This window comes from Homarus americanus, unplaced genomic scaffold, assembly GCF_018991925.1.
Source record: "Homarus americanus isolate GMGI-L3 unplaced genomic scaffold, GMGI_Hamer_2.0 scaffold26046, whole genome shotgun sequence".
Taxonomy (NCBI): Eukaryota; Metazoa; Arthropoda; class Malacostraca; order Decapoda; family Nephropidae; genus Homarus; species Homarus americanus.
In genome coordinates, this window is record NW_024715447.1 from 21,452 (window position 1) to 39,968 (window position 18,517).

General features: G+C 41.3%; 1 protein-coding gene across 1 annotated transcript; it reads right to left on the reverse strand.

Moving 5' to 3' along the window:
• Positions 1-9,790: 9,790 nt before the first annotated feature.
• LOC121857832 (carbonic anhydrase-related protein 10-like) lies at positions 9,791-14,120 on the reverse strand (the record flags this gene model as incomplete). The annotated part of the gene is made up of 2 exons (XM_042354097.1): positions 13,926-14,120; positions 9,791-9,965 (listed from the first exon to the last, which is right to left on the reverse strand). Coding segments are annotated over exons 1-2 (361 nt in total), but the record flags the coding sequence as incomplete, so codon positions are not given.
• Positions 14,121-18,517: the final 4,397 nt, after the last annotated feature.

The window sequence follows — 18,517 nt, forward strand, 5'->3', positions numbered from 1 at the left end:
ATTCCGATTCAGAAAGGATATAGGCAAGCACTGGTTTGGTAATAGAGTTGTGGATATGTGGAATAGGCTACCGAGTGCTATAGTAGGATCGGGGACGCTAGGGAGCTTCAAGACGAAGTTGGATAGGCACATGGAAGTGCTGGGATGGGTGTGAAAGGGATCTGCCCTGTATGGGCCAGTCGGCCTCCTGCAGTATCCCACTTTCTTATGTTCTTATGTATGTTCTAATCTTCAGGTGAAATAAGGCGGGGTGTCTAATTTTCAGGTGAAATAAGGCGGGGTGTCTAATCTTCAGGTGAAATAAGGAAGGGTGTCTAATCTTCAGGTGAAATAAGGCGGGGTGTCTAATCTTCAGGAGGAATAAGGCGGGGTGTCTAATCTTCAGGTGAAATAAGGCAGGGTGTCTAATCTTCAGGTGAAATAAGGCGGGGTGTCTAATCTTCAGGTGAAATAAGGCGGGGTGTCTAATCTACAGGTAAAATAAGGTAGAGTGTCTAATCTTCAGGTGAAATAAGGCGGGGTGTCTAATCTCTAGGTGAAATAAGGTAGAAAAATTCTATATTGACTTTCTCGATACGTTGGTAGTAATACATTGAACCATTAGAAAATATTCTTTATGCATTATGAGGGAATTGTTTCATTAGAATTTGTTAATAACAGATTGTAAATTAGTTTCAAATATATTGTACGAGTAAGAAACATCGTACACCTAGTACAAACGGGACTCATATGTATACATCATTACATATATACTGCATATTATTTATTTCCCATGGGCTATTACGTTAAATATATAAAGTTTGTTGTAACACGAGTTACGAGATACGTCTGAACACTGTGGTCACCTCACAAAAGTAAACACACGAAATACCTATTATAGATGAATAAATATACCTTATAAAGTTTATATGGTAGAGGCGTCGCGACGACACTGCGGGGTTGGCCATCTATAATATTTTCACTCATATGATGGGTGATGACCTTTCACTTAATTACCAGCATCTTGTAATTATCATTATTTTGGTCGTACAGTAGGATTTTACCCCATGAAAAATTCATCCAATAGGATTTTTATTATAACGAAAAATGGTCACTTGGTATTCTTTAACAATGAATATTCCTTCACGTACAGTCGGCTTGGTTGTCAGGTTATGATTTGTGAGTTGGGATTTATTTCTACCATACAGTTGTGTCCGGTGAGGTTATGTGTAGGGGAGATCTGTCAATGGGATTGTGCCATGTGAGATTCGTGTCAGTGTGTCTCAGTGTACTATTCAAGAGACCCATGTGAACCCCTCACACATTAACTGGGTCAATGAAGCAATTGCTCTAATAACGTAGTTAGTCAGTCAGTCAGTTATTTTACCATCTCAGTCTTATTATAATACATCTCTCAACGGTTCAACCACTACTGTATGTCTGTGTCCGTGTGCTATTATGTCTATTTGTGAGTAAGTTCATTTTCAGCCTAAATGACAGTGTGTCTCTGTTTCAATATGTCAGTTACCCTTTGGGGGTGACACTGCCCACTGGTCTAGATCTGGCGAGAAAACTGCCCCCACCCAAAGGTCACTTGTTGGGTGCTACAAAGCGCCTGCTGGGTGATTTAGGTGAGTCTTCCCCCGCCCCCCCCCCAACCCCTCCAACCCAGGGTCACAGTGTGTAAGGTTAAGGCGTTTGAATTTTAATTTAGTTGATGATGATATAAAGCAGAGGAGGAGGAGGAGGAGGAGGAGGAGGAGAACAAGAACAAGAAGAACAAGAACAAGAACAAGAAGAAGGCTAGATTACGTTAGGTTAGGTTAGGTTAGGTTAGGCTAGATTAGGTTAAGTTAGGTTAGGTCTGGTCAGGTTACATTATGCATGAAGGTATTCATTTATATGTATATTTATGATCTACAGGATCGTTTATGGCCAGTCAAAGGCTTCTAGAAAAGACAAATACATACAGGTTATCACTAATGGCCAATTATCCCTATTTAGTAGGGTGTGTCAATTTTGTCAACATGTTAAAAATCAAATTTGGTAGTCAAAATATTGTGCCTCTTTATGTCTAAACTTGAGATTAGCAAACAAAAATGAATTGAAATAACCCTCACCTACATCAATTATACCTTAAAGTTTCAAATATCAGTATTTCAACAAATTAATGAGACTTGATTAGAATTATTCACTTGATATTAACTAATCTCATGTAAGCATATGGATTATGGAGTATTTTATGGTTCTATAGCTTGTGTACAATATGCATGTCAGAACATGAACATGAACAGGCTCTCCGTGTGGGACAGTTTAATTATTGTTTTGACTTGTACCAAGCGTGAGGATAAGGCGCCTGGCTCACTCTCCTTCTAGATATCATAGACGGTGGTTTGCTCTCATTGCACTTGCACCTACTCTACCAGACGAATTCTACATTTTAATTATTGTAAGTAGGGCATATTGATTGTCGCAGTTACTTATATCATTGTATAAAACATTATGTTCTAAGAAATTATTATGTTATTTCTGTTACAGCATTTTTGATAAACAAATTGATATTTTTTGAAACAACAATTGAATTATGAAACATTGAAATATTTTTCTATTTGTCAGATAGTGTGAAGATGTCAAAATTGAAGACAAGAAGTCAGTTGTCAACCCACTTGAGCCTGCTAGTTGGTAAAGGGAAGGAGCTTCCTGTATCAGAACTTCCAACAGTGAGAGACATGCTAAGATTAGGGTTACTCCTTCGAGAAAAAAATGCAAAGGACAGAAGGAACTATACAGATAAAGAACTCATAAATGACATGATAGTCCCTCTTCTGCATCAATGGACAAAAGCTAATGCACTATTCAAACCACCTGTGATTAATCAGTGTCGAACTATTGAGCTAAAACTAACGAAATTATGGCACAAAGCAGTTGAAACATCACTTGGTAAAGGAAACTTGGCCAGGAAAAATGAATTTCTGCACACACTTGATACTCTGTTTGACATTTTGACCTGCAAGTGCTCCATACAATTATGTTCTGAATCCAACTGTTCTCACTCAGGTAAGAGAGAAAATAATTCCCACATTGATTGTGGTTGTCCTCGTGAAAAGAAGATCCCTGTTTTAGAGCTTGAATTTATAAAGGCACAGAGGACAAAGGCAGAAGGCCAAGGAAGTATGCAAATGGGTTCAATAGATTATTCAGAAACAAAGAAGCAGATTGCTAATGCCAAGAAGAGAGAACAAATCCGAGAGAGGGAACAAAAGAAGAAAATGAAGAGTGAAGAAGCCATCCAAAGAGAGGAAGAGCTGTGTCAAGATGTTTATCACTTCTTTGATAGTTCTTCTGATGAACAGGAAGCAACATCAGATGATAGTTCCAAAGAGCCATCTGAACCTTTACCAAAGAAAATGAAATACAACACAAGAAATATTTCAAACATTGCTTTAGCTAGTATTCGCCACCATGCTGGACTTCGTGAGGCTGCAGAAATTGCAACTGCCGCTTGGATAGATGCAGGCCTCATCAGCCGAGAGGATGTATCTTTGGTGATAGATCATAATAAAATTAGAAGAGCACAAGAAAAAATAATGAAGGAAATATCTGATCAGCATGAAAAAGATTTAAGCGAGGGAGGGCTCTCCTGTCTTTTGTTTGATGGAAGAATAGATGACACAAAAGTTTTGCTAGAAGTAGAGGGAGTGAACAGAAAGTTTCCAGGTCTCATCAAAGAAGAACACTACTCTGTCTGTTCTGAGCCTGGTGGTCGGTTTTTGTTTCACTTTGCTCCCGAAACTGAAGTAGAAGGGAAGAAACATGCAGAGGTCATTGCTGATCATATTTTATGTTGGGTTCAGGAGAGAGGACTTGGCAGTTCACTGCAGGCTGTTGGTGGAGATTCAACTGCAGTGAACACCGGATGGCAGGGGGGTGTAATGACGCATTTAGAGAAAAAACTAGGAAGAAGACTTGTTTGGATTGTATGTGATTTACATACAGGCGAGCTACCTCTTCGTCATCTCATCCAGGAACTTGATGGTCCTACAAAGAGCAACAACAAGTGGTCAGGTCCCCTTGGCATCATGCTGTATGAAGCAACACAACACAACTAGAAATAAATACAACCTTTCCAAAGGTCGAAGTTGGCCCTCCCCTTCCGGCGTTGTCTGAAGGAGTCATCAAAGATCTCAGCACAGATCAATCCTATGCTTATCGTATTGCCCAAGCAATAAGATCAGGAGAAGTGCCTCAGTCATTGGCTCTCTTGGAGATTGGACCTGTCAGTCACAGCCGTTGGTTAACTACAGCTCTTCGTTTCTGCAGGATTTGGATTTCCAAACACGAATTGAAGGGCAAAGTGCTGAAGAATTTGAGGTTAATTGTTGAATTTATTATTGGAGTTTATCTTCCCCAGTGGTTTAGTGTGAAACTTAATCCTATGTGGGTGGATGGGCCCAATCACCTTTTGTTTCAATTGCAGCTAGTAAGAACACAGAGGAAGGTAGTGAGGGACATCGTGTTACCTGTGGCAAGAAGGTCCGCTTGGTATGCTCGATCAGAAGCAGTTTTGCAAGCAATGCTTTGCAGTCAATGTACCAATCTCCGAACCGAGGCTGTAGAAGTCATTCTAAAGATTAGAGGAACGCTAATAGATGACGACCAGTTGGGAGACTGTTCGTTTCATTCAAGAAAAGTTCCCCCAATAAACATCAATGCCACCAAATTGTCAGAATTGGTTGACTTGAGTTTGGAAGTCTTAGAGCCACCATTGACAACAAGTCTAACTAGCCAAGAATTGAGAAACCTTAAAGAGACTCCAATGCAGGTGCCGAAGTGGCCTTCCCACACTCAAAGTGTGGAGAGATGTGTGAAAATGGTCACAGAAGCAGCGGGCCATGTTTACAGCCACGAGAGGCGAGAAGGTTACATCAAAGCACAAATAGCAAGCAGACTACTGATGACAAGAAACCAAAGCAAAGAGAGTATGAAGGCATTGGTTACTTTCAAATAGACTACGGATAATAAAATATAATAATTTGAAACTTGAAACAGTAACATGTGTGCAAACGCTGGTTATGTTATAAATTCACAAATATGTACATTTAAAAATCCATTTGATGTAGGTAGGACTTATTATAAAAAAAAATTTATGCCAGAATATTGTTTTGCATGCTTAAAGACTACAATAAATTGCTACCAAATTACTCGATTTTCAATTTAGCCAGTTCACCCCCTAAATTGACACACCCTACTATTTAGTGTAACATACAGTATATATTAGGTGGAGTTCCGCTTTTATTTGTTTGTTTTCGTATTATTTAAGTCATTTATTTGTTAACATTTAGCTTAGAATAAGTAAATATTATACAAAACAAAACATTGAAAAACTCACAAGTAAATTTGTAACATATAATCAAATCGAGATAATATTACCAATACCACGTGCTGGTCAAGCTCCGAAAGAGTTGTCCGGGGGTCTAGCTAACCTCTGGTCGGGGCTTGACCAGCACGAAAAAAAAAAAAATTTATGTTACGAACCCCTCCACCCAGCACTACGAACCACGCCATCTATTGTCTTGATCTACCTACCCAGCACCACGAGCAACGCCATCTAGGGACGAGACACGAGTATGACTCGTCTTAGTTAACACTCCGGGGTTTCCCTTCTCCATATCCTGGTTGTTGCGTCACTTCCTCCTAGTCTTCTTTGTGAGCTCCAATTCGAGGAGAGAGCACTTGGCTCTGGGAAGTGACCACAGGATCATCTATCCTCTAAACCTACGGTGCAGTGACTACCTACCGTCTTCTACAATACTCAGCCTTACTCGTCAGCCATCTCAGCTCCTCACTTAAGTACTTGTATCGCCTCCCCCACGTCCACTTGCTTCAAAATTGTTTATGTTGTATTAATATGTATATACTGTTAATGTTTAGGTTAGGTTTGGTTAAGGGTAATTTATAAGCTGAATATTTTGTTTAGGGATTTATGGTACTTTATTATACACAACAAAAACTCGCATCCTTTGTCTACCCTTTTATAGTCCGATTGTCTTTGTTGTTTTTTTTGTTACCTGTTGGGATCTGGGTAGACGTATAACTATATTCTAAATCCCCAACTCGTAACAAATGGCGACCGTGACAGGACACAACATTAAGTGCCATAAGGAATGGCGACCGTGACAGGATTCGACCTTAAGTACCATATTCCTTCCCCCCTTGTTACTCATTGTTAATCATTTCTCCCAGTCACTTCTGTTCACAATTGCTTTACGGTGGTTTAAAAGTTCCTTCATATGTGTGTGCATATATTGGTATTACCGTACAGTAAGCGTGACAGACGTAGGATATTAGGTTCCAAGTGTCATAAGGCTTACCTGTTATTACACGTGGCAGTCGTGTAGTAAGTCTTATCGAGTGTAGGGAAGAATCCGGATCTGTTTAATGCCGTACCCTCACTCCAGAGTAGGCTGTTCCATAGTCACTAGTTTACGGTGAAGTGATATCTTGGGACGCCCCGCTCTATCAGGACCCCATAATTATAAAGCCTCAATTATTGTTCTTCTCATCTCATTCCGGGTCAATCATACCATTTATCAGGGTTGTTAATCCGGATCTTTATATTTAATGCCGTATGCGCTTCCTCTTTCAAGTATATCAGGGGTTGATGATGGGATCACATATTAATACTTGCCGTGTCCTTCTCTTGATCCATCCTTCCATCTGAGATCTTCTCAGAGAAGAACAATAATCATAAGTGTAATTTCCCTAGGTATAACTTGGTTAGTTTCCGGGACTTTCTGGTTATCCACTGCCGTGATATTTTTTAGGGTAATCCACTTATCTTATCTTTTGACCATTAGTTAATTTATCCTTGTTTTCTTAACAATGGCCACCTTAGGTTTTGATCTCCAGGATTTTATTGAAAATCCTTCCGTAGCTAAATTACGTGTTAATATCCTGAAGAAAGAATGGAAAGAATTAGCCAACTATTACAATATCCCATTTTCACAGCAACTGACTAAGGAAATGTTAAAAAATCATGTAATTGAAATGTTGGTTCAACAAGAGGTTTTAAAAGAATCCGCTGTTGACCGATTAACGCCCATGTCCAAGAAACTTCAACCACTATCCACCACCCCTCCTCACTCAGAAGTTGCCTTAGGTCTGGCTAGCCCTCAAGAAAACGCACAAAGAGTAGACGCCTTAGAACTAGAACGAGCTTGGTTCGAGTTCCAAATCAAAATGAAAGAACTCGAGTTGGAACAGGCCAAGTTGGAGCAGGCCAACCCTACCCTACCCTACCCTAACACTACCCTACCCTACCCTACCCTAACACTACCCTACCCTACCCTAACCTAATACTACCTAACACTACCCTACCCTACCCTACCCTACCCTACCTTACCCTACCTTACCCTAACACAAATTCTCACGTAACATATTAAGCTCCTACCCTACCCTACCCTACCCTACCTTACCCTACCTTACCCTAACACAAATTCTCACGTAACATATTAAGCTCCTTATAAACGTTTATCTGTACACTAATCAGACCACTAACCCAAAGCTCCCTCTGTCACACACCACTTGACCCGGGAGTTAAGGAGCGTCTCATTCTGTGGTGTAAACGAAACCTTCCTTCCATCCCCTTCCCTTCCTTAATGGGTGATTCTGGAAAGGTTAATGCCCAGTAATTCACCTTCCTTCCAGACGACTTGCTGCAATGGGTGAGAACGAATGGGACTCGGATAAACTCGACTCACCCCTTCCAGAGAGAGAGAGAGAGAGAGAGAGAGAGAGAGAGAGAGAGTTCGTCTCAGATATCATAATTGGAATGGGTGTTTACCTATTCCACCTTGAGATAATAACAGAGAGACTTTTAACCCTTTGAGATACAGGTATGGTCACTCATCAAGCTCACGGAGACTTAACCCTTTGAGATACAGGTATGGTCACTCATCAAGCTATCAGAGACTTAACCCTTTGAGATACAGGTGTGGTCACTCGTCAAGCTAAGACTCTAAGACTCTTACATAAACACAATATGTCCCGTCAATCGCCAATTATAATCTCTTTCATAATTTCCAATATAACCAGGTTCATCCCAGACACAATGTTGACAAGTTTATTCATCAGAGAAATAAAGATATTGGGTTTAATCTATCTATTTTATCTACTAACTTTCCCTTTCCCATTTCCTCTTCCCCTTTCCTCTTCCCCTTTCCTCTTCCTCCCCTTTTCCATTTTTTTACGTGGGATGGATCAAGGGAAACAAACCAAAAAAAAAAAGAGAGAGGAAATGGTAGGGGGAGAATGTTGCATTAAAAGTGTGCAGAGAGAGAGAGAGAGAGAGAGAGAGAGAGAGAGAGAGAGAGGAGACCTGCAAGTACAACGATAAAGCCAACAACCAACACACACACTCACACACACTCACACACACAAACACACAAACACACACACACACACACACACGTAATTTAGCCCCGCTGAGATTAATCTTCAGTAGATAGCCTGAAGGAGACGCTGTAGGAGGTGTATTTGCTTTCACTCACGTCTATAGTATTCTACTATATCTGCCTTGGCCATGGAGGGACAGCTGTACACCTGTCTAGTACACCTTTCTGGCCATAAAGGTAACAGTTAATTCACCTGTCTAGTACACCTGTCTGGCCATAAAGGTAACAGTTAATTCACCTGTCTAGTACACCTTTCTGGCCATAAAGGTAACAGTTAATTCACCTGTCTAGTACACCTGTCTGGCCATAAAGGTAACAGTTAATTCACCTGTCTAGTACACCTGTCTGGCCATAAAGGTAACAGTTAACTCACCTGTCTAGTACACCTGTCTGGCCATAAAGGTAACAGTTAACTCACCTGTGTAATACATCTGTCTGGCCATAGAGGAACAGTTAGCTCACCTGTCTAGTACACCTGTCTGGCCATAAAGATAACAGTTAACTCACCTGTGTAATACATCTGTCTGGCCATAGAGGGACAGTTAACTCGCCTGTCTAGTACACCTGTCTGGCCATAAAGATAACAGTTAACTCACCTGTGTAATACATCTGTCTGGCCATAGAGTGACAGTTAACTCACCTGTCTAGTACACCTGTCTGGCCATAAAGATAACAGTTAATTCACCTGTGTAATACATCTGTCTGGCCATAGAGGAACAGTTAACTCACCTGTCTAGTACACCTGTCTGGTCATAAAGATAACAGTTAACTCACCTGTGTAATACGTCGGTCTGGCCATAGAGGGGCAGTTAACTCACCTGTCTGGCCATAAAGATAACAGTTAACTCACCTGTGTAATACGTCGGTCTGGCCATAGAGGGGCAGTTAACTCACCTGTCTAGTACACCTGTCTGGTCATAAAGATAACAGTTAATTCACCTGTGTATCACATCTGTCTGGCCATAGAGGAACAGTTAACTCACCTGTCTAGTACACCTGTCTGGTCATAAAGATAACAGTTAACTCACCTGTGTAATACGTCGGTCTGGCCATAGAGGGGCAGTTAACTCACCTGTCTGGCCATAAAGATAACAGTTAACTCACCTGTGTAATACGTCGGTCTGGCCATAGAGGAGCAGTTAACTCACCTGTCTAGTACACCTGTCTGGTCATAAAGATAACAGTTAATTCACCTGTGTATCACATCTGTCTGGCCATAGAGGAACAGTTAACTCACCTGTCTAGTACACCTGTCTGGTCATAAAGATAACAGTTAACTCACCTGTGTAATACGTCGGTCTGGCCATAGAGGGGCAGTTAACTCACCTGTCTGGCCATAAAGATAACAGTTAACTCACCTGTGTAATACATCTGTCTGGCCATAGAGGGACAGTTGAGTTGCTTCCCGTTGGTAAAGTCAATGTTGGTCCTGACAGGTCGGTGATACATCTGCTGCACTGGCCTGAAGTTGTTCACCATACGAGCCTTCGGAATCTTCTTGGTCTCCTGGTGCAGCTTCCTGAGGGCGTGCAGCTGTAGGAGGAGTGAGTGAGAGGGGAGAGAGGAACAGGGGTAGGAGAGGAGAGAAGGGAAGAGAGAGGGGGGAGAAAGATGAAGGGGGGAGATGGATGGATAGAGAGAAGAGGAGGAGGACGGGAGTAGGTAGAGAGAAGGAAAGGGAGAATGAAGAGGAGGAAAAGGGAAGAGGGGAAGGAGAGAGAGAGAGAGAGAGAGAGAGAGAGAGACTGTGAATATTTGATGAGGAACCAACCAGCCAAAACTACCTGGGAAGGGAGATAGAGGGAGAAGGGGAGGGAGAGAGGGAGGAAGAGAGAGAGGAAAGGAGGGAAAGGAGGGAGAGAAGGGAGAAGAGGGAGGAGGGAAGTATGGTACAACGGCCATTCCCTTCCTCTACCTCCCCTCTCCTCCCTTCCCCTCCCCTCCCCCTCCCCTCCCTTCCCCTTAATTCCTCCCCTCCCCTTCCCTCCCCCCACCAATACCACACTGACTGGATGCCGCGACTCAGCCGTAATGCAACACGGAAAATGACACCAGAAAACAGGGAACAAATGTACTACTATATCCGGGTCCCAAACAACCTCACTCAGTATAAATAATTCACGAGCACTGAACAACACACAAAGCTGCTCTGTTTACATGTACACATATTGTTTACTGTTTCATGTACAGTACACATATTGTTGACTGTTTCATGTACACATATTGTTGACTATTTCATGTACACATATTGTTGACTGTTTCATGTACACATATTGTTTACTGTTTCATGTACACATATTGTTTACTATTTCATGTACACATATTGTTTACTATTTCATGTACACATTTGACTACACTATATATATTCTCAACTGTGATATAAATACTGTATGGTGTTGCCTTTGTTTCACGTGGGATTTTATTTTGGTCTTATATCAACAAACAATAAGGTGAATAATTGCTTAAAAGATGTTTCAGTTCCCTTCACTAGTGCGTTTACAGGGGCTCGTCAGGTTATATGTACAGTCCCCTTCACTAGTGCGTTTACAGGGGCTCGTCAGGTTATATGTAAACGCAGTAGTGAAGGGGACAGTACATAGTCTAAAACTCTTGAACGTGACATAAGTTGTTTATTTTGTTGTTAAGACTATTATTTCTTTACAATGTAACCTAACGTAATCTAATCTGATCTGACCTGACCTGACCTGCTGGGTGAGACGGGTGTTGGTGGAATAACCCTGTGTGTGTGTGTGTGTGATGCAATATCCGGTAAAGAATGGAAATTTCTATATGAAGTTATTGAAACTTTCATCCCATCGTGTGTCAGTATATTTCTGTCTCTCTCTCTCTCACTTTATTCTCCCTGTCTCTATTTCTCTATCTTTACATCACTGTCTATCTGTCTATTTCTTCTGGCCATTGTGCTGATCAGGTACACACACGTGCACACACACACACGTACACACACACACACACACGTACACACACACACACGTACACACACACACACACATACACGCGTACACACACGTACACACACACACACACACACACATACACACACACACACGTACACACACACACACACACGTGCACACACACACACACGCGTACACACACACACGCACACATACACACACACACACACACGAGTACACACACACACACACACACACGTACACACACACACACACACACACACACACACACACACACACACACATACACTCGAACTACCATACGTTGCTTCTAAAATAAGGATTCCATTATGATTCTTATGTGACGTAATTGTAGGCACGGCACTTGAGGGAGAACTTGGGGTGTGTACCACGAAGATTGGATCCATGGCAGTAAGATGTACACACACACACACACACACACACAGAGACACAGTCTTAGTTTTATGCAGTTTTAAACCCTCGCTGGGATAGAAGAGGTGAGGTTGTGTTTTTATTTCACTCTCTCTCTCTCTCTCTCTCTCTAATATTTTCATTTCTCTCTTTCCCTTTCAATTCTCTTTGTTTATCTGTCTGTCTCGTTCTCTTTGATTTCTTTCTCTCTCTTCTGTCTTCCTCGTCTCTATCTTTTTTTCTCTGTCTGTCTGTCTGAATGAGCGATTAAGTAGATGTATGAATAAATGATTTAATAACTAACTAACAATATCAACTAATGCATAAGACAACATATACACACACCTGACACAGCTCACCTTACACTAATGACCATTAATTACTATCGTACATCTGAGAGTCGATTACATTATTACCATCTGTTCCACTTTGTTAGTGAAGTGCTTACGGGAAAGGTAATCTAGTCCTATGAAATGAATGGCGAAGGGATTTATTCTTCATTTTAAGTGTTTGAACAACTTTGAATAACTCAGGATATTAAACCAACTCAAGATAATCATTAGGTTGGGTTTATAAAGTAACTGTGTTTTATTTTAGTGTGGGTTTTTTGTGTCTTGTGGGTTTATCCAAATTCTATGGTAATTAGATGTGTTTTTTTATGGTTTAATGGGAGAGAGTTGGTTTATGGTATTGGTTTATGTCTCATTTGTGTTTATGGTTTGTGGTTTAATTGTTGTTATTGGTTGTTATTTTGTTGTGGTGGTGGTGTTGTTGTTATTGTTATTATTATTATCATTATTATTATTATTTTTATTATTATTATTATTGCTATTATTATTATTATTATTATTATTATTATTATTATTATTATTATTATTATTATTATTATTATTATTATTTTAATTATTATTATTATTATTATTATTATTATTATTATTGTTATTATTATTATTATTATTATTATCATCATCATTATTATTATACACAACGAGTATTATACAGGATTATGAAGGGTAAATCGTAATATAGAAGAGATATTTTATATAAGCAAATGTTTTACAGGTAATTGACTCATAGAAATAATATCAATGTAATTTTGATTATTTATTCGGAATACTATATTTTTTATAGAGGCAATCTGGTTGATGAACAATTGCAAAGTAGGTGTAAATATCATTAATAAAAACCTGACCTGACCTGACCTGACCTAACCATAACAAAACACGATGGCTAATATATATCGAGCAGGTGTAATCGTTATTATTGTCGGTAATTACTTTTAATGACGCCAATTACCACAAGAGAGCAGTAATTGTGAGGTGATATTAACTAGCCGGTGAATGGGCGTTAAAGAGGTGATTTGATGAGCGATTATGATGAATTAATGTTTGGTGAGGCGATACACTCTGGCCAAGTCAAACCTATATCATGTGGTTAGGTTAGGTCAGGTCAGGTCAGGTCAGACTCACTAGATAACCCACCCACCCTCAAAGGTTAGGTCAGGTCAGGTTAGCTCAGACTCACTAGATAACCCACCCACCCTCAAAGGTCAGGTCAGGTCAAGTCAGGTCAGGTCAGATTAGCTCAGACTCACTAGATAACCCACCCACCCTCAAAGGTCAGGTCAGGTCAGGTCAGGTCAGCTCAGACTCACTAGATAACCCACCCACCCTCAAAGGTTAGGTCAGGTCAAGTCAGGTCAGGTCAGATTAGCTCAGACTCACTAGATAATCCACCCACCCTCAAAGGTCAGGTCAAGGTTAGCTCAGACTCACTAGATAACCCACCCACCCTCAAAGGTCAGGTCAGGTTCACTAGATAACCCTCCCACCCTCAAAGGTTAGGTTAGGTTAGGTCAGGTCTGGTCAGGTTAGGTCAGGTCAGGTTAGCTCAGCTCAGACTCACTAAATAATCCACCCACCCTCAAAGGTTAGGTCAGGTCAGGTCAGGTCAGGTCGGACTCACTAGATAACCCACCCACCCTCAAAGGTTTGGTTAGGTCAGGTCAGGTCAGGTCAGATCAGGTCAGGTCAGGTCGGACTCACTAGATAACCCACCCACCCTCAAAGGTCAGGTCAGGTCAGGTCAGGTCGGACTCGCTAGATAACCCACCCACCCTCAAAGGTCACCAACGAGACTTTACCTGTTGTTTAGTGATGTAAATTGGCTTATTAACGACGACCCAGGTGACGGTCTCGTGGCAGGGGGGCTGTGTGAGCGACCCCTCATAGGTCATATAGTTCTCAGTGCTAGGGAGGAGCCCCCTGACGGAGAGGTGCTGCACCGTCGCCCAGCTGCCCGAGTATCTGATCTTCTCCATAGCGTCCATCAACACGCTTAGTTCAGGGTTACCTTGGTTGGAGATCTGTGGTGGAGAGAGATGTGGTGAGTGTGGTGTTGGGGATAGAGAGAGAGAGAGATAGAGAGAGAGAGAGAGAGAGATGAAAACCAATCACAATATTTTTTCTCTGGTGAACTAAAAAAAAATAAAAATAAATAAAAATAAAAAATATAGCTAAAATATGGTAATCACACTAACCCACTCACTCCTCTCCACTACCCACATCCACACACTATTATATCCACCACATCCACATATCCCTGCTATTCCATCCATCCACCAACCCCCCCCTTCTCCTCCTCCTCCACACACCACCCCACCCCACCAGGCCCCTTCCACCCTCCTCCCCCACCACACCCACCTACCCACCACGCCCACCCACCACACCCACCTCCACCCAAAGAGTTAGAACACCTGGAGGAAGTATTGACTCAGAGGGTGACGGAACGACCTAACTCATTACACAGATCAATATACTACGTCAGGTGTTGCTCCTGGACGCCTCGGGTGATCAAGTGAATTATTTTCCGATAACTCGACCACCTGTCTTTAGTAGAGTAAATCATAGGTCTCTCTCTCTCTCTCTCTCTCTCTCTCTCTCTCTCTCTCTCTCTTCTCTCTTCTCTCTCTCTCCTCTCTCTCTCTCTCTCTCTCTCTCTCTCTCTCTCTCTCTCTCTCTCTTCTCTCTCTCTCCTCTCTCTCTCTCTCTCCTCTCTCTCTCTTCTCTCTCTCTCTCTCTCTCTCTCTCTCTCTCTCTCTCTCTTTCTCTCTCTCTCTTGTCTCTCTCTCTCTCTTGTCTCTTTCTGTCTTTCTCTCTCTGAATCATACACACACACACACACACATACATACTCTCCTTCCCACACACTAATATACACACTACCCTCCTCCCCGACACCCACCCCTCCCACATCCCCCCCACCTACACTCCCTCCCCTCTACACACCCCCTCCTCCCCCCCACCCCTCACGCCATAACCAAACAATACAATATTATCTTGACACAAACACACACACATTCATTCCCGACAGGAGGATCGTGTGGAAGCCTTCTGAGTACCTTTTGTATCGTCAGGAGGTATTGTATCGTCAGGAGGTATTGTATCGTCAGGAGGTATATTGTATCGTCAGGTGGTATATTGTATGGCCAGGAGGTATATTGTATCGTCAGGAGGTAAATTGTATCGTCAGGAGGTATTGTATCGTCAGGAGGTATATTGTATCGTCAGGAGGTATATTGTATCGTCAGGAGGTATATTGCATCGTCAGGAGGTATATTGTATCGTCAGGTGGTATATTGTATGGCCAGGAGGTATATTGTGGTACAGGAGGTATATTACCAGGGAGGTATATTGTATCGTCAGGAGGTATATTGTATCGTCAGAGGTATATTGGTATCGTCAGGAGGCATATTGTATCGTCAGGAGTATATTGTATCGCCCAGTAGTATATTGTATCGTCAGGTGGTATATTGTATCGTCAGGGAGGTATATTGTATCGTCAGGAGTATATTTGTATCGTCAGGTGGTATATTATATCGTCAGGTGGTATATTGTATCGTCAGGGTGGCATATTTTGTAAAATATCGTCAGGTGGCATATTGTATCGTCAGGGAGGTATTTTATCGTCAGGAGGTATATTGTATCGTCAGGCGGTATATTGTATCGTCAGGTGGTATATTGTATCGTCAGGAGGTATTTTGTCGTCAGGAGGTATTTTATCGTCAGGTGGTATATTGTATCGTCAGGAGGTATATTGTATCGTCAGGAGGTGTATTGTATCGTTAGGAGGTATTTTATCGTCAGAAGGTATTGTATGGCCAGGAGGTATTGCATCGTTAGGAGGTATATTGTATCGTGAGGAGGTATTGTATCGTGAGGAGGTATATTGTATCGTGAGGAGGTATATTGTATCGTGAGGAGGTATATTGTATCGTGAGGAGGTATATTGTATCGTCAGAGGTATATTGTATCGTCAGTAGGTATATTATTAATGTCAGGAGGGTAAGGTTGTATCGTCAGGTAGTATATTGTATCGTCAGGTAGTAATATTGTATCGTCAGGAGGTATATTGTATCGTCAGGAGGTATATTGTATCGTCAGGTGGTATATTGCATCGTCAGGAGGTATATTGTATCGTCAGGTGGTATATTGTATCGTCAGGAGGTATATTGTATCGTCAGGAGGTATATTGTATCGTCAGGTGGTATATTGTATCGTCAGGTGGTATATTATTATAATGTCAGGTGGTATATTATATCGTCAGGGTGGTAATTGTATCGTCAGGTGGTAATTGTATCGTCAGGTGGTAATTTGTATCGTCAGGGAGGTATACAATGTCAGGGAGGTATATATTGTATCGTCAGGAGGTATATTGTATCGTCAGGGTGGTATTATATCGCTTCAGTAATGTATCGTCGGTGGGTATATTGTATCGTCAGGAGGTATATTGTATCGTCAGGAGGTATATTGTAACGTCAGGTGGTATATTGTATCGTCAGGTGGTATATTGTATCGTCAGGTGGTATATTGTATCGTCAGGTGGTATATTGTATCGTCATCAGGTATTTTATCGTCAGGAGGTATTGTATGGCCAGGAGGTATTGTAACGTCAGGCGGTATATTGTATCTTCACGTGGTATATTGTATCGTCAGGAGGTATATTGTATCGTCAGGAGGTATTTTATGGTCAGGTGGTATATTGTATCGTCAGGAGGTATTTTATCGTTAGGATGTATTTTATCGTCAGGTGGTATATTGTATCGTCAGGAGGTATATTGTATCGCTCGCAGGTATTTTATCGTCGGAGGTATTAGGCGGCCAGGAGGTATTGTAACGTCAGGCGGTGGCATTGGTATCGTCACGTGGTATATTGTATCGTCAGGAGTGTATTTATCTTTTTAGGAGGTATTTTATCGCAGGTGTTATAATATTGTATCGTCAGGTATATTGTATCGTCAGGTGGTAGATGTATCGTCAGGTGGTATATTGTATTGTCAGGTGGTATATTGTATCGTCAGGAGGTATTTTATCTTAGGAGGTATTTTATCGTCAGGTGGTATATTGTATCGTCAGGTGGTATATTGTATCGTCAGGTGGTATATTGTATCGTCAGGAGGTATATGCATTGTCAGGTGGTATATTGTATCATTAGGTGGTATATTGTATTGTCAGGTGGTATATTGTATTGCCGTGAGTATATTGTATTGTCAGTGGTATATTGTATCGTTTGGCGGTATTGTATCGTCAGGAGTAAGTATTGTATGGCCAGGGAGGTATATTGTATCGTCAGGGAGGTATTGTATCGTCAGGAGGTATTTTATCGTCAGGAGGTATTGTACGCCAGGAGGTATATTGTATCGTCAGAGGTATATTGTATCGTCAGGTGGTATATTGTATCGTCAGGTGGCAGGTTATTGTATCGTCAGGTGGTATGCTGTATCGTCAGGTGGTATATTGTATCGTCAGGAGGTATTTTATCGCCAGGAGGTAACAGGCGGCCAGGAGGTATTGTAACGTCAGCGGTATATTGTATCTTCAATGTGGTATATTGTATCGTCAGGAGGTATTTTATCGTCAGGTAGGTATATTGTATCGTCAGGAGGTATTTAATGTTAGGAGGTATTTTATCGTCAGGTGGTATATTGTATCGTCAGGAGGTATTTTATCGTTAGGAGGTATATTGTATCGTCAGGTGGTATATTGTATCGTCTGGTGGTATATTGTATCGTCAGGTGGTATATTTTATCGTCAGGTGGTATATTGTATTGTCAGGAGGTATATTGTATCGTCAGGTGGTATATTGTATTGTCAGGAGGTATATTGTATCGTCAGGTGGTATATTGTATCGTCTGGTGGTATATTGTATCGTCAGGTGGTATATTGGTATTGTATCGTCAGGGGGTATTGTATAGTCAAGAGGTATTGTATCGTCAGGGGGTATTGTATCGTCAGGAGGTATTGTATCGTCAGGAGGCATTGTATCGTCAGGAGATAAATTTGTCCATCTTAGCAGCGCCTAGGAGCCATGCTGGGCGGGGATGGTGCTGGGGGGGGGGTGTTCTCAGTGTATGTTTGTCCCGTTATAAACAATACTGGGGTATATTTCGTGTCTTCGTTGTTTGGTTTGTTTGTTGTTGTTTGTTTTTGCGCGCGTGTGTGTGTGTGTTCTTTGTTAATTTTGTTTTTCTTTGTTTTATTACAGATTATTATTATTATTATTATTCCGAATTTAAATACCAAAAATTAACCCAACAAATCTGTAAACCTGAACCATACAAAAAAAATAAATACAAAATCCTCACAGGAAAATTGCAATAAGACCTTAACCTTTGACCTACAGTAATCCATGCCCAGAACCAAATATCCTCCTGTGGCATTTATCCATCTATCCATC